At 37.5% G+C, this 16,462-nt stretch overlaps 1 protein-coding gene across 7 annotated transcripts; it reads right to left on the bottom strand.

Annotated features, from left to right (window-relative positions):
• Window positions 1-1,641: 1,641 nt before the first annotated feature.
• On the bottom strand, window positions 1,642-15,927 carry LOC18446340 (uncharacterized). Of its 7 annotated transcripts, none has more exons than XM_088855280.1 (10): window positions 15,574-15,850; window positions 15,373-15,440; window positions 12,654-13,186; window positions 12,166-12,227; window positions 11,925-12,074; window positions 9,669-9,768; window positions 4,720-4,935; window positions 2,798-4,563; window positions 2,595-2,660; window positions 1,642-2,476 (listed from the first exon to the last, which is right to left on the bottom strand). In XM_088855280.1, exons 5-10 carry the CDS (start codon window positions 11,975-11,977, stop codon window positions 1,852-1,854), a joined length of 2,826 nt encoding a protein of 941 aa, XP_088711406.1. In that variant the 5' UTR covers window positions 11,978-12,074; window positions 12,166-12,227; window positions 12,654-13,186; window positions 15,373-15,440; window positions 15,574-15,850; the 3' UTR covers window positions 1,642-1,851. The 7 variants fall into 7 exon arrangements, with proteins under 7 accessions (XP_088711406.1, XP_088711404.1, XP_088711405.1 ...); XM_088855278.1 differs by having other exon boundaries at window positions 9,669-9,845; window positions 12,654-12,897; XM_088855279.1 differs by having other exon boundaries at window positions 12,654-12,897.
• Between the last annotated feature and the right edge of the window lie 535 nt (window positions 15,928-16,462).

The raw sequence follows: 16,462 nt of genomic DNA, 5'->3' as shown, positions 1-16,462 counted from the left end.
CGTTGATAACGAGAGCTCTGTCTCACATATTATTCACTCTCTCACTTTCTCTTAGGAGTTCCCGTTGATAACAAGAGCTCTGTATCGTTAATAACAGGTGAGTAGGTTTACTCTCTCACTCTAAATTAGCAGGCTCTCACTAAAATTTTGATAGAAGCTATGGACGGCTTTTTTTTTTCTGAGGATTATCTCATGGCATCATGAAGTGAATGATGGATTTTATTTATGTATGATTTTCTCACTCTGATGTATGGCTTTGTTGTATTGAACTTAATATAATTTTTACAAGATTTTTCATGTATTTTGTACCCAATCGATTTTTGTATTTTGTTGATTGGAAGACTTATTTTATTGTGAGAGAAGTTGTTCCCAATCGATGTTTGAGTGTTATATACTAATTGGATGATAAATTTTATAGTGAAAGAGAAATTTGCCATCCTAATCAATGTTTAATTATACTGATTGGATGATGATTTTTGTACTCAAAGAAATGTTTATTTCCAATTGACATTTATGTTACCACACCAATTGGAAAGACATCAGTAATTTTAGTGACTGTGGTTTTATACTGGTCTCGTGAGTATATAACTCAGAGACTCCGGAATTGTATTCCTTTCTAGCTGTATCCTGAGTGTGTACTTGCCATTTACTTGTTTGCGTCTCAAAATTTTACTGAAACCGGGGGCGTTTAACACTTCGAAAAAAACGAGTTTTTCTCCTGCCTCCAGATCTCCTGGCCCTAATTATCTACGAGTTTATGTCCACCGTGATGTTTATACCACCAACAACCAACATCCCAACCTCCCCCAAATTTCTAAAATGTAGAAGGGCCATAAAATGCTGTTTGATAAAAGATTATATGCTCCAAAGGCAAATATTATATTTGCTACCTCAGGCTTTTGTTAGAAGTATTTTTAAGACCACAGATACCTAACCTACTCAACCTAGTAACCAACTCAAACAAAAAAAATTCAATATGTATTCCAAAAGTGCCTTAAAAAAGGTGAAAATTGACCCGATTTGGATTCAAAACCCAGATTTCAAACCCTATTTGGATTCGGGTTTTGATTCAAAAGTTGGATCCAAAATTCATATTTGAATTAAAATTCAGATCGAATCCAAGAGTAGGTGGATCTGATCCAAATCCAGATCCAGATCCAACCCAAATCAAGATCTAGATCCGACCCAATTTTTTTTAAAATGCTAAATTTTTATTTTATATATAATTTTTTTTAAATAGTATATAATCCGGATCCGGATCTAAATTCAATATGCAGACCCTAAAGATCTGAATCCGATATGTATTGTTAGGATTTAGATCCGGATCCAAATAACTAAGATCCGGTTTAAATCTAGATCCAACCCAAATCAAATGTATACTATTCAAATCTAGATCCCAATCTGGGCGGATCTGGCTCCGACCCTACCCGTTCTCACCCAGTCAAAAATAGGCTTTAGAAACTCAAATACCTTTTTTCAGTAGACTTTGTGCTGGAGAAGTGTACAACTTTAGACGCGGCTTCTGGGCAGTCAAGGTAGCAGGGTACCTGTGATGTCAAAAAGTTATGCCTCTGAACTTCCTTGTTTTTTTTCGTGGGGAGGGGGGTACAGTTTGCTCTTGTCGGATCATTGTCTATGCAGTTAAAAGTGGAAGAGGGAATTAACATACATTATGCATAAGATTACAAAGTACAAATAAATACATGCCAAACATCACAATCACTTTCCAATATCACAAGATTTACGCATCCTCAGCTTGTCAAGGATAGACTCAAGGCTCCGTACCTCCTCAGTCTCTTGGGACTCACCCTCATTTCCTTGACTAAAATCTAAATTCGTATGGGTCTTAACTCAAGGACCATGCCCCATACAATCTCTTACCCTTCCTTGTTGGGCTCTCCTCACCTCCATTTGATGCTCAGTTAGTTCTGAACATTTCCTTTTTGAAGGTCCAACAAATAGAGCATCACAATCTTGCATGGGTGCCACTACTCTCTTTGAGCTCCCTTTCTGGGTGACATTAACTCCGACACACTTAGTATCAGCTGAAATTGCAGGATTATCACAGGCCAATGGTGCATTTGCATCTACAATCTTTAGATTGACTAGAATTGGAAACAAGTAGTGGGGATAAGATATTTTCGTGTTTTTGCCATATGTTGCCTGCCAGAATGAGATGGTGGCATCAGAAATGGCTGAGTGAGGGTGATTAAGAGCTATGCCCAAGAGTGGGGCTTGGAGAGTGAGGAGAGAGGAATTGAAGAGGAGCGGTGGTTTGCTCCGCCGCAAGCAATCCAATGTTTCAGTCCAGAAGATGGAAAGTTGATGCTGGAGGTCTCCTCTGTTTGTTTCTTGGTTTAGGATTGAGCACAAGGATAGCCATTGAGCCAGTGGGTCAGAGATGATCTCCATGAATAACAAGATATCTTTCTTTAAGCAAAGATGACTTACAAAGATAGTCATACTTGCAAAGGTCCTGCATTTGTAGCATAAAGTCAAAAAGTGAATTAAGAAAAGATGCCAATATGAAATGGAGGGAAATTATACATGGAAATGGAATTGTTTTACATAAAAGAGCAAGTTGTAGTAATGACCTCAAAATAACATCAAGTTCAACCTCAGGCAAGGTATTCACAATTGTCAGTAAGAGCCTCAGGTATCTACAACACAATATCAAAAGAAAATATCAAGCACACCACGTGGAGAGAGAGAGAGAGAGAGAGAGAGAGAGAGAGAGAGAGAGAGAGAGAGAGAGAGAGAGAGAGCTCCCTAAATTTCAAACAAAGTCCCACCATACCTGGCAACAAACTCCAAATAATTCCTGATGTTGCTGCTGTCACTCTTCTTGCTTTCTTCCTGATTCCTGTTCTTTAATATTAGGTTTTGACTGTTCAAAACCAAAGTTTGTTTTAAAACATAGATCACAAGTTCTCCAATCAAAAAGAGAAAACTACATCTCCCATTCAACTCTTCTTTTAATCTAATCTGAGTTTCACTCTGTGATACTATATATCTCTTGCTGACCAATTCAGTCAGCCTTCTGCACATACCTTCAGCAAACCTATTTATGGAAGAACCCTCAATATTGGAAACATGATTTGCAGAATAGTACAGTGACCTCCAAACTTCTAAAGTGAGGTCAAGCTCAAGGCTTAATTCAGATGGGCTAACATGGAAGTTCATGTAGCCACTCGATTCTTTCATGTTCATTTTCTCCAAGGAAATATATAACTCCAAAGGACAACACAAAGAGTAATATACTATTGCATAGCCCGTATTATCAGAATCGCTTCTCAAAAAATGCAAATACTTCACAGAATCAATTCGATCATTCAGGCCTCTAGCAAGCACTCTCCACATCTTAAATAAGCCCCAACGAAAATCATTCTGCATATACAAATATAACATACCAATAAAGTGATTTAGTTCATCCAAAGGTTCACATATAGAACATATCATCTCAGAGAACTTCTGCAATCTGTTCATTATAAATTGGTTTTCTTCTAGTGCAGAAAGCGAGTGAGCTACCACTACGAAATAAAGTACAATAATATAAACCATGGGAGAAACCAAATCCATATACACTAAGAAACCGCTTCCTGACATATTTTGATTTGCACGTTCAGTATCTTGAGGACATTGCAGTTTCTGAATTTCCTGGATATCCAAAGGAACTTTGTAAAGAGGAGATTTCAGCACATCATGTTCTAATTCCGCTATGACTACTTCAATGAACTGCAGCACATTACATTGCCAGTCAGTGACACTAATAATTGGGTGTTCTAAAGTAACAGTCGCATAGATATCCTTTGTAAAACTAAGTAATTCATGGATGATTAGCACAATCTCATCGAATGGTCTGGATGTTCCTTTTAGTTCTATCTTAACTCGTTGCAGCAAAGACTTGAATATCCTTAAAGAAGCGTCTAAACCCCTTTTCACGTATTCATCGGCCATACCTTTACCCAAACAGTACCTCCTGATAATTTGAACCATATTCAGGTAGAAGTTTAATCTATTCAGGTCCCAAGGCAACCATTTGATGGGATGGTCATGCCATGACATCTTAGCACTAAGGCAAGGCTCATATGAACCAGAATCAGGAGGCCAAATGTATGCTACCACTTGTTTCTTTGGGGCATCAAAACCCTTATCAATTTTTGATGAAACAAGTTCATCAAAGAGATCCAGGCAGCGACTCCATATAAAGATATTCCTATCATCGGGACCCATTTGGAAGACTGCTTTGAAAATAGGCTCCAGTACAACCTCTTGTATTGAGGGGTGGTTGACAAAAACATCAAGTTTATGAAGTATGTAATGCCACATGTTTAGGGAAGCAAGACGAACAGGAATGTCACAGGCACTCGATAGCACTCCAACCAACGGTGTCATTAGCAACTTGATTCTTTTAAGTGGGACATCCCTTTCTGCATCATAGTTTCCCGAGGAAGCATGAGAGGGTCTTAGCCCTTCATGTGAAGAGGGTACATGGATTACATTTGTTCCATTTGCTTTAACTGGTTGTTGAAGAAGTATATCTATCAAAGCTTCCCATGCAACCTGCCGAACAAGATACCACAAAAGTAAATAATATGTAGCAACACTTGTAGTATTGCTACAGTTCTACTGAAGGTGCATGAACAACAAACAGATTAGGCAACATAAGAAAGCTAAAATGTCATCAAATCCTTGAGAAAAGGTGAACTAGGTAGTGACCTGTGAAGCAATTTGGACTTGGGGATCAGGACAAGAGAATGTCTTCTCGGGGATTTTCAGCATTTCATTAAGGAGGTGTCTTTTTCTTAAGACATGAGAACCAAGTAAGCGGATAAGCCATCCCCAAGCCTGGATGACATGGACCTTGCAAAGAGGAAGCTGCAACATTTTCTCCATATCTGAAAGAAATCTGTGCTTGATGTCCAATGCAATAGCCTGCTCAATCATGATGAGCACAGGAAATATTAATTAACAAAACCAAGTTTGTTGCTTTCTGAAAAGAAAAAAAACAGGATTGCTATCACATATAAGCATTCAACAAATTTCAAACTAAGTCCAGAAAGGATGTATAACTTTATCATGAGGTACACTAGGGTAAAGCTGACCCATGTAGGTTGGAAAATTAGACACAGTTTGGATTACAATGAGATTATTAGGCAACAGCTCGGATACATGGAGGAATACATAAGTGAATGACTAAAGTACTCAGTGACGATAAGTCAACAAATAAAGGCCTAGAAATATGGATTGGATGCCATTTGGCAGTTAAAAAAGAATATAGTTTAAGAATAATGGACAATTTCCACTTCAATCGTGCAACAATCACATCCTTGGTCAAACATGAGGCAATCATAAGGGAGAACAAGGAAGAGTTTGCGCCCCAAGAACTTATGTAAAGTATGTGGTGAAAAAATCAGAAATCCTCTAGTCAAAGGAAATACAGTGGAGAGTAATTTGCTCCACGAACTTTTCTTGAAGAAAATAGAAGTCGAGTTCTACGATTTCAATGCCATCATGGAAAAGGGGATTCATAACATTCCAAACAGAAGCAATATTTATTTCCACAATAAATTTAATAAAAAAGAAGAAGCTGCGCTATTCAAGTGAAAGAGCAAGAAGCCTTATGGTGCCCACTAAATCCAAAACCCATAATACATCGATATTAGCCAACAAATCGGCAACCCACAGTCCCTTGGGAATATGGACACCAGTGCTCTAAACAGCAGACCGCAGGCGGCCGCCTAAGCTGTCCAGAGGGCCTGGGCGCCTTGCCCAAGCCTACGGGGCCCAAATAGGTGGCCACCTAGGCACTAGGGGCGGAAATGTCCCTCGTTGAAGGGCATTTTTGGTTCTTTTTTTAAATAAGAAAAGGGATAAAGGTAGGTTTTAGGTTCATTTGAAACATAAACTCCATTAGAGCATATTTTAAAGAGAGAAAAAACCCAAAAAAACTAGTTTTTTTTCTGATTTCCATAGGATAGAAGGGTTTCTTTTCTTTTTATTTTCCTCCTCTTGGTTGTGTATTGTGGTTCCCTGGTTTTGTAATTTGGTTGGTAAATTTTAAGTTTTAACTATGTGAGGAGTGTGGACTATGGATAATTGAATATGGATTTATGGAGTATGGAGAACGGTATATTCTATGTGGACTTGTGGACTAAAGACATTTGATGTCCCTTAGTCCCTAACTCTTATGTGTTATATTGATATTTCTTATTTTCTTGATAATGAATTGATGTGTTATATAGGATTATGGACTAAAATATACCTCAATATGTATTTTTCAATTATTTACGCAAAATCTGACCCTTAAAACAACAATTTCTTTCTACTGGGCCGCCCATGTTCTGAGCGTCCGCGTAGGTGCTGAGCGGCCTGGACCCCACCCACCCGGCCGCCTAAGCGCAGCCCAACGGTTTTTGTAACACTGATGGACACTATGATGTAGGACATACTTTGATATAGGACCAAGGAGGTCTGACTCCGACACAAGTGTAACACGTGAGGTGGGCCTAAGAAGAAAGGGTTGGGGCAGGTTTATGCGTTCACCTGAGACACATCGACTCCGAGACTGCTGAATCCCTTGCTCTCCTTAGAGGCATCAAGCTCTTTGACCCATTATGGGGTCTCCCGTTGATAGTGGAAGGCAACACCCAGAATGTTATCTCATGGGGCCCCGGGTTCTTCACCTTGCCCTTGGTACTTTGCACCCATTTTTGATGAAATTGCTCACCTCTGCAAGGATATCGCTGTCTCATGGAGGCCTACTTGGCGGGAGTTGAACGCCCAAAGTGGACGCCTTGGCTAAGGAAGGAGCCCTCTCAAGCATACCCTGATTTGGTGGCCCAAATTACCTTTCCTCCTGTTGGAGCATAACACTTTTTGGATTACCTCAGTGGACCATACTGCCACATTTCTTGGTTTTTTGGTTACCTAGGTTCCCTACCCCAGGGTTTCTAGTAATCAATTAGGGAAAGAAGGAAACATGACACACTTAAGAAAATCAGCACTGATTTTCCTAGCTTTTCTACCACAATTTCAAGCCTGAAACGTCTAAATTACATAAAAACATAGAGATAATGGTCATAAATTTTGAAGAGGTGTTCTGTTTAGCTTAGGATCACCTCAAACGGACATCAAGGTGAAAGTTTACATCCTTGAAAATGACAGCATCACATCATCTGCAAATCTAGACTATCATTGGCTTCCAAAATACAACACAAATTCTTTATTGTACACAAGATCCTCCCAACCCGAATAACAATGTGGAAGATCATCTCGATGATAACCCCATATATTGAACTCGCAAACTCCTTCAAGTAGAACATTCACTTTAGCTTGTGTACAAACTATCCCACATAGAGAGCCAGCATAAGAGTTTACTTTTGATCAATCCGCACAGGCCCGGATTTCCTTTTGTGTCTCCATTGCCATTATTTAGTGATTATCTTCCTTGACTTTAAAATTAGGGTTTCAATTTGTGGGCACAACTTACAACTAACATGTTTATTGGTTCATGAATACTTAAGATGTTGAAGCTCATCTCTGTCCTATCAGCTAGGAAAATAGTTAAGAAGGCAGCCTATTATATCAAATCCTTCCCATCTGAGACATCACAAGATAAACAACTATGATAGTGTGAAAAAACATGCACATGTATACAAATCTCATTACCCCCATGAGTAACCCTAGAAACGATTTACATACAATTGTACATAGGGATGACTCTGATTAACCTTAATGCTATAAGCATGCTTCTGCACTTATCAAAGGACCTAGCATCAAATTTCTTTTAGCACTTACACTCATCATCAAGTTTTAGTAGATAAACTCTCCTTAAATATATTCAGGGATTTGTGTCAAAATTTATAGCTCCATATGCTTATTTGTGTATTTCTAATGGAAATTTAAGTCATTTGTACATGACATACTCCTATATAACACCAAAAGCATTATTATTTTGAGAAGAAGAATATATATTTTTTTAAATAACAGGAAGACCTCATTAGCTAATAGATAAAAAAAAAATAAAGTTCATTTTCATTTTAGTTGGGGGTCAAATACCATGAAATTGTGATTATCTCCTTTAGAATTCTAGAAATTTTGAAAAAAGAAAGAAAAAAGAAGACACTGATGGAGGATCCGATCGAGATTCATCACGATAGTTTCGAATCAAAGCATGGGCAAAAACTTTGTTGAGGGAGCAATAGATCGTCGATTGTAGAGCCAGGTCAGTCAACTTCTATTGGGACTTCTATTGATTCGACTAGAGGGAAATAGATACTAGCAGCAAACTTGGTGGAAGGAAGGGGGGGCCCCCATGGAGACAGATGTCGTTGACCAATGAATGAGATGCCGGAGGGAGGGGCTCATTCAACTAATCAGTGATCCCTGGGCCTACCTAACACAGATGTCTATGAAATGAAATAGGATTAAGGAGAACAAAGTCATGCTTATTGTAAATTCAAAGTGTGAATGAGTGATTTTAGGAAGATTTTGTAAAATAGAATTTGGAGTGGGCAATTTTGTCCATTTCTATAGCAAGTATGCAAATTACTATTGACAACTCTTGTATTCTTATAATGGCAAAGGGGCTGGGGTCATGGAGGTAGCACCCCACACTCTAGTCACCACATTGTGGTTTCCATTCACACCACTAACACCACCCCACTAATACCTTTCAAAAAAGCTAACTCTTAATCTACTTGAAAAAACGGGTAGGGCCCTTCCATTTCACTGAAATACCCAAAAAAAACAAAAAAAAACTCTTGTATTCTTATAATGGACTGTCAAGGCTTCCAACTCTAAGATATTTATACTTTCTTTTCTCCAAAAGTTGGTTTCCAAGATACATACATATTTACTATCTCCATATGGAACTTAGACATTTCTTCCAATAATGAAATAGCTCTAAAAGAGGGAATGGGGTTGGGGTATGGGTGGTTAGGGGACTGATGCCTCAACAAAATGTCCTACCCTTCATTCCCACTGTTAACCTAAAAAAAAGCTCTAAAAGACTTTGATGAGTTCATCTATAGAACCATCAGGTTTCATCTGTATTGAACATGTAAAACACAGTGCACATTGTGTTTTTGTTGGGTAATTCAGTGGGGAAGACATGCCCCTACCCCTTTTTTCAAGTAGATTAGGAATTAGCTTTTTGAAGGTATTAGTGAGGTGGTGTTAGTGATGGGAATGGAAACCACAACGAGGTGACTAGGGTGTCGGGTGCACCACCACAACCTCAGCTCCTTTCCCCATAGTGAACATTGTTCACATGCAATAATGCATGGGCAAAGAGAAGTTTGACATGGCGAAATGCAAATTTAAGAGAGAAGCCTTCTTGACTTCTAAAACATAATTCATGGCATAAATGCATCATAACATTAAATATAGTTTATAGAATTCATTTATAGACAATGATGAGAAGTTCCCTAGAAGAATCGTGGTGTTATTGCTAAATTAAAATCCAATAAAGGCAGAGCTGCTATCTCTTGGAACATGAATCAGTAGGAATTTAATTTCATAGAAAAAACTTTGTAACAATCACGACATGATTGAGTAAAATACAAACATAAGAGGTGACATCTTCTCATGAAAGGTATATGAATATCAAGTTATGAATATCATCATTAAAAGTTCGCAAAATTTTTGTAAGCAGAGACAATCACCTTGGAAAGTCTCAATGGAGGAGGCAGTATAATCGACTTAATCTTCTGGAGGCACCTTTCTGCCATATCTCTATCCCTTTTATTTAAGCTAAAAAGTCTCCTGCATATACAAGGAGCCCATACATGTGAACTTTCTCTCATTGTTTTGCCCATTTGAGTGGCCAGCTTAACTGCACCCTATGATAAGAACACAGAATATAAATCATCTTCAATCAATCCAATATAATAAATTCAGAAACAGGGGAGAAAAGCTTAATGTTTTCGAAGTAAAAGTTCAACAAAAGGAATAAATTAGAAGTCCCAAATGAAATTTAAAAGGTTGATTATCTTTTGGGGAAATAATGTATAGACATACATCCAAGAATGTTGATAAGAGAGAGTTGTGTCTATGTATAGCCACAATATTCAAATAATCAGTGGTGCATTAATTAAATGGATAGATATCTTATGGCCCCATTAAGATGGAGGAAAAGAAATGATACACCAAAACTATTTGTTCAACACAAGAATGTCTGTGTATCATTGACCAATCCAATAACAAAAACTACATACATCAAAAAGAGGGTGAACAACAAAGAAGGAAATCCCTCTTGAGAAATTCACTATATTTTCCCAGATTACAGATATGTAGATTAGATTAACATTTTGCAAATCGATGCCACGAACAAATGCTTCATCTCAGCATTATTTAGGCCAAATTCATTTACTTCAGCCAGTAGGCCACAAGAATGCCGGGACAAAAACTCTTTGACCTTCTTCAGGCAAAGAGGTTTTATTTGTGGAATCAGACCTTCCATATAAGATGGCAACTGAAAAAAATTTCACGTCATCCAATATCATTCTGCTTGATTGGAGAGAGAGAGAGAGAGAGAGAGAGAGAGAGAATTGTAGATGACAAGTGGGATAGGCAGCTTCAAAGACCATTGTATGCAACTAGGTCTATTTGAACTCGAAGTTCTTTTATGCTAACCTAGATATTGAAAGGAAAGACACAATCATGGATGGATTTAGTGAGTGCCTTAAGAGACTAGTTCTTGAGCCAGAAATCCAATATAAAAATATTTGCTGATGAGCACATTTTGTATAATTGTGCTTTGAAGTTGCTCAGGAAAGAAATGGCCATGAGACGAAGGACCAAATCAAATCTAGGTAATATATTTCATTTGAAAATTTTCTTTCAAGTTCCTAATGACTAATGTTGTATTTTAATTTGCTAAAAGTCTTTATGATAATCATCATAAACATTATCATCTGAGCCTTATCCCAACTATTTGGGGCCGGCTACATGAATCCTATTCCGTCATTCTGCTCTATCAATGACTATATCCTCAGTTAGATCATAAGTCAACATATATTTTACTATCATCTATATCCTTGTGGGACTTCTCATTGACCTTTTAGAGCCTACCACATGAACCAAATCACTCTTCCTAACCGGCTCTAAAAGAGCAAAGGGAAAGCCCAAAAGGATATGGATGAAAATAATGAGAAGAAATATGATGACTTATTGTCTGACTAAGGGTATGGCCCTTGATAGAGTAGAATGGCAAAACATGATTCGTGTAGCCAACTCTAAATAGTTGGGATAAAGCTCAAATGATAATGCTGATGATTTCCATATATCACTGTAGCATGTCAAAACCAGTCAGGTTGGTCAACACAGGTCAAACCAGCCGGTCCACATATCAAACCATGTGATTTGATACTGGTTCAATGGCCCCACTCAATTCGCGACCTCTCCAACCGGTGTCCCCCCTTGTTCTCGTTCAGGTTTGGTCTTAAATTTAATGCATTGCACACATGTGACTCGAATATTGAGCATGGGTCTATTTTTAGGGCTTAGATGCATAGAAGCCAAATGGAGGTAAAGTTTAAGAAAAGGTGATCCACAATAGGGAGTTTGGTATGGAGGAACATCGATGGTACTAACATAAAAATTATTCATGAAGTGTGCTCATATTAGTGACTTAAGTGTGTTATGAAATCACAGGAGGAGAGAATGCAACAGAGTAGCCGTTTCACTTGGAAGGAATATACTAAAGCTCCTTAACAGTAGCTTGGTTCAATGGCTAGACCTCCAAGATTCAGAGTATCGTTTTCACAGTGACTCCAATTTTGTACATCCAAGTGATGCTTGTATATCCAATTTTTTTTTAAATGAAAATATTACAACCAACATTTGAAATCAGCAGGATTGTCCAATGCAGAATAAGTAGCAAAAAAGTAACCAATCAAAATGGTGGCCTGCAATAAAACCTGAATTGCCTCAAAGGTTGTCGAAAGAGACCCAAATGGATTGTCGATGGCATAAACTACTGCCTTCAATAAAGTTTCCTGATGAGATGCTAAGAAGGAAGAACTAAATTGTTGAACAGAAATACACCACACTGCTAAATTACAAATAGCCTGCACCCAACAAAGCATGAATTATAGTCACAAGGAAATGTCAATGAAGGCAGAAAGCAAGTGTTCAATATGCCATTACATAAAACATTACCTTCATTTTTGTGGTCATTATGAGTTTCTCCAAGGATTCAATGATATCTTGAGCAACTAAATCTGCAACCACGAGGAGTTATTCCATGTTACCTTCATTTCAATAGGAATAATCAGTTCATGCACAAAATATAATAACAGCTAGTACAACTACATCTACAGATTCCATGAAAACTTTTATGCACGATTTTCCAGAATAACATTGAAATCGAATAAATACTGACAAGGATAAATAATTAATAACGCTCGTTTAGAATTGTTGGCTTCCTGTAGCGCCATATGTGAATTTGGTTTTCCATAGACAAGTTTGTAATATTTATTTTACTTGAGAATATGCCCTTCACTAAGAATTAAAAACTACTATGTAATATTAAAAACTACTTAGGTTTCAGCTTGTAATATTTATTTTACTTCTTAAGAAAATGTTGTTTACTAAGAATTAAAACTACAAAAATCATCCAAGAAACCTAAAACGTTATGGCAGCATACCCCAAGCATAAACTGTCCATAGTTGTCAAAAACAAGTTTGGTAAGAATGGCATCTCTCCCTCCAAAAACTTGACCTCTTTCGAAGAAGATCTCACGCATTCTTCAGCTATTCTGGCTGATGTCCAGAGTAGCGGGAGGGGCTTCCTTAAGGATGAGAGAGTTCCCCACCGGGAGTCTGGAGTTGGTGGACATCTATATGTGCTGAATGTGATTCGAAGCCAACCACTATGTCTTGCAAAATTATCTGCACAGTTTCAGAACATCTAAGAACATGCACAACATCCGTCATTGGGACCACCAACAAATGGTGAAACAGAAACTCTCAAGAGCTGCTTAATGCATTGAATTCTTTCCTCTCAGAGTAAAACATCAAGCAACATCTCCTTCCAAAACAACTGCATCGACGTCCTATGAAATTTGTAAATCTCCATGGCACGAATTGTCCAATGATGGCATAACAAAAATCGTTACACCATGGATAATGGCTCGGAGATGAAAGAATATACACCAGGACCAATACAGCATGGGTTTTCCTGAATTGAGTCTTTGGTATGTAAGAATCTGCCCAAAATCTCAGTGACAACTCTAACACTGAGGTAAACAGCACCAAACCAACAAGAACAAAATTTCATTCAAGATGCCCAACAGAGTGAATTTTTATAATATCTTGATCTTGTAGATCATCAAAATACAATTGGTTTTCCAAAAGCTCTTTAAAGTTCATCATTTCTTGTAGATTATCAAAAAACAATTGGTTTTCCAAAAGCTCTTTAAAGTTCATCATTTCATGGAAAGCCGCATAGTAAATGAGTGGAAGCCAATGTTACAAAACCTTCCCATGAGAGCTTTGTGGCTTATTTGGAAGGATTCTACCAAAAATAATGACCCATACATCAATTATTGGCAATGCCCAAGTATAACACCTTCTCACCCACGGAGTCTAACCAATGGGTAAGTATACCATTACTGCATGTAGTACAGAAAGAGTTTATTACATGTAAAGTCTTCTTTTTTTTGTTTCATTCGAATGTCAACTTGAGAACCTCGTAGGAATGGAACTCTAGAAGTTGTGTCATGGCACCCCACCACCCTCACCACCCAGGTCTCGAGGCTATTCCTCACTACATGTAATCTCAACCATCCCTGCTCAAGAACAGATAGCAAGGATGAATCATGCCTTTGGTAAAGTCCATTATATCTCCTCAAATGGAGAAGGGATTTATCTCAACCAACAATTAATGAGAACATATGTTTTGCGATTAAATGTAGTGTATTTTATTGATACTGCATGTAGTATGCCACATGATCGAATAAGGTACCAGGTAACGGTAAATCACAAGTTCAACCCCAGTTCCAAAGCCAATGATGTAAGAAATCACCAAAATGTTGGAGGAATTGTTTTCATCATGAAGAAAATAATATACCCATTCTATTTTTCTTTTTCTTTTTAGTCCCAAACTTTTCGTGAATCCTACCTTCTGTCCATATTTCAACTAAACAAATGTCAATCTGCTTTCCATGCACATGCTGAAGTTCTAATTTCTATGTCAAAAATGTCAATTCAAACCCTAGAACCAAACTGTAAAAAGTAACTAAACTTTACTAAAAAATCATGTATTGCTACTTTGTAAATCGCAACTACCAAAAAAAATTTAGTCCCATTTCCTGGGAAAGGAGTTTTTCACCATCCTTTTTCTATTCCAGCCTGCATAGAAAATTTGATATCACTTTAAAATTGGAGAGGGAGAGTCCGTGAATGGTTTACTCTCAGAAAGGCATCTATGTGGTCATTGCATTTTGGCCAATTGCACTAATGGTTGTCCTCTGAGGACTTGGTATGCCATTCATAGCCTAAGTGGAGATCCTTGAATACTAGGAGCAATAATTGCAATACTTTCATGATACAAAGGGGTCACTGGGAGGAGTATAGAGCTTCTGTGTGATCTGAAGCCTCACTGGGAACTTGAAAGAGCTAAGTGACTTCTGAAAGTGGATGTCATCAATGATGGAATGTAATCTATAGTCATTTAATAACTTTTTTTAGTAGTCAATCAAAGGACAGTATTCAATTTCAAATTCAAGATTACAACCAACTTGTTTCTTAGCTAATTTCAGCCTCCATAAAAAAATAATGATAACATGATCAACTACCTCTTTCATCTTATAGCAAAGTTGTAGCTTTTTAACAGTTAACTAGGGTCTTTCGTCCAACCAAAGTATCTAAAAATTTCTTTTATGTGGTTTTTATTGCCTTTTTTTTTGTGGGGAATGAGCTATAACAGTACCCTGTGACATCTATAAACAACTCACTGCATTTCAGTTATGTGAGACATAGAAAAGATGGTTTTCAGCAGCAAGATCCTACATTTCACAAATTTTCTAACAGCGCAGGAAATTCTGCAATCAACTTAATTCAGACATCTATTCAGCATGAAAACAGAATCCCAAAAATCAGTTTATTTTCTTTGATCCACAAAAAGGCAAGCTAAAACTTAAAAGACCCTCCATTTGCCAGAACGTACAGTTTGATATATGGGAAGACCAAGATTTTCCTTAAAAAAAAGAAAAATTTATCGCAGCCAAAACGATCAAAACATGACAAAGAGAACCCATCATTCAAAACAATAACAGAATTTACCGTCTATTAAAAGGCAAAAACTAAAAGGAAAAAAAGGCAAATGAACATATATCAATGCAATGGACAATCTCTTAAGCTCACCTGGTACCACAGCAACAAGAGTTGGGTGATAAATAAGGAACCCCAAACACTTCAATGCCTGTGCTGCACTGCAAAAAAAAAAATGACAAAAAAAAAAAACCCCTCAAAATACTGAAAAAATGAAACCCGTTTTAAAGCTAAATCAAGAATGTGAAATTGGAAAGACATTGCGAAAGAGAGGTAAAGGAGGAAGAAACATGCATCTCTTCATCTGTGTTGAAAATGTCTACTTTGATTAGAGGGAGAAGCTGCAGAGATTGTTGAGAGAGGATTTGGATGGCATGATTATCATCAGCGCTTCGTTTTTGTAGGTGAAAAAGGCCTGTGTAAGCTCGAGCTTTGTCCCCCTCTGAAGAAGAGGAGAGAAGTGCCTTCAATCCCTCCACTGTCTCAGCACTGTATTCCGCCATTAGAGGTGGTGCGAGAAATAGAGATCAGCGCCTTGATACTGCTTGGCCTGCTTGAACCTAGCATCGATAGAAAGAGACAGGGGAAAGGGCGCCAAAAATGGAGCGAGAGAGAGAGCAACCGGCGCCAAAACAAAAGTGATATTCTACTTCAGCGGGAGTATAATGTTCATTTACTCCCTCGGAAAATCCTCTCACCGCCCAAAATTTGGGATGCTCAATCCATATATTAATCTCAATAAAAAATTATGCCATTTAGGTACTTGAAAAAAATAATATCTCGACATATGGCCAATCCAATTTTTCAATTGTAAGATCCAATGGTTTAAAAAACATATTGGTGATCCGAATCGAGCACCTCAAAAATCCATCCGAATCGGTGAATCCACGATCCGGATTGAGAATCGACCTAATTGGTAGGATTAAGTTTTAAAAAAAATCCAAAAAAATTATTAAAATTCATTATAAATATTGTTTCTTAATAATTCAATAAGAAATAGGGGTACCCCATTAAAAATTTTCATTTTTTTTGCATAAATATGCGAATATTGTTATGTTATTTCCCCGCATGAACTATTGTTTACCATTTAATTTATATCACACATAAGGATAAGTATAGAATTATTATGGATTAAGTATATCATCATACATGGACTACAATAAAACATGCAATTCGTAACATA

Source organism: Amborella trichopoda, chromosome 13, assembly GCF_054954075.1.
Source record: "Amborella trichopoda isolate Santa Cruz 75 chromosome 13, AtrichopodaSantaCruz75HAP2 v2.0, whole genome shotgun sequence".
Classification (NCBI taxonomy): domain Eukaryota; kingdom Viridiplantae; phylum Streptophyta; class Magnoliopsida; order Amborellales; family Amborellaceae; genus Amborella; species Amborella trichopoda.
This window is presented reverse-complemented; position numbering and strand designations above follow the sequence as displayed.

Excerpts from the sequence above, each read along its gene's own strand:
- LOC18446340 (XM_020674875.2), bottom strand. The coding sequence starts at position 15,782 with ATGGCGGAATACAGTGCTGAGACAGTGGAGGGATTGAAGGCACTTCTC. Across the intron at positions 12,228-15,372 it reads TCTTGTTGCTGTGGTACCAG|ATTTAGTTGCTCAAGATATC; the intron begins GTGAGCTTAAGA and ends TCGTGGTTGCAG. Across the intron at positions 9,846-11,924 it reads CAACCTTTGAGGCAATTCAG|GGTGCAGTTAAGCTGGCCAC; the intron begins GTTTTATTGCAG and ends TTCTTATCATAG.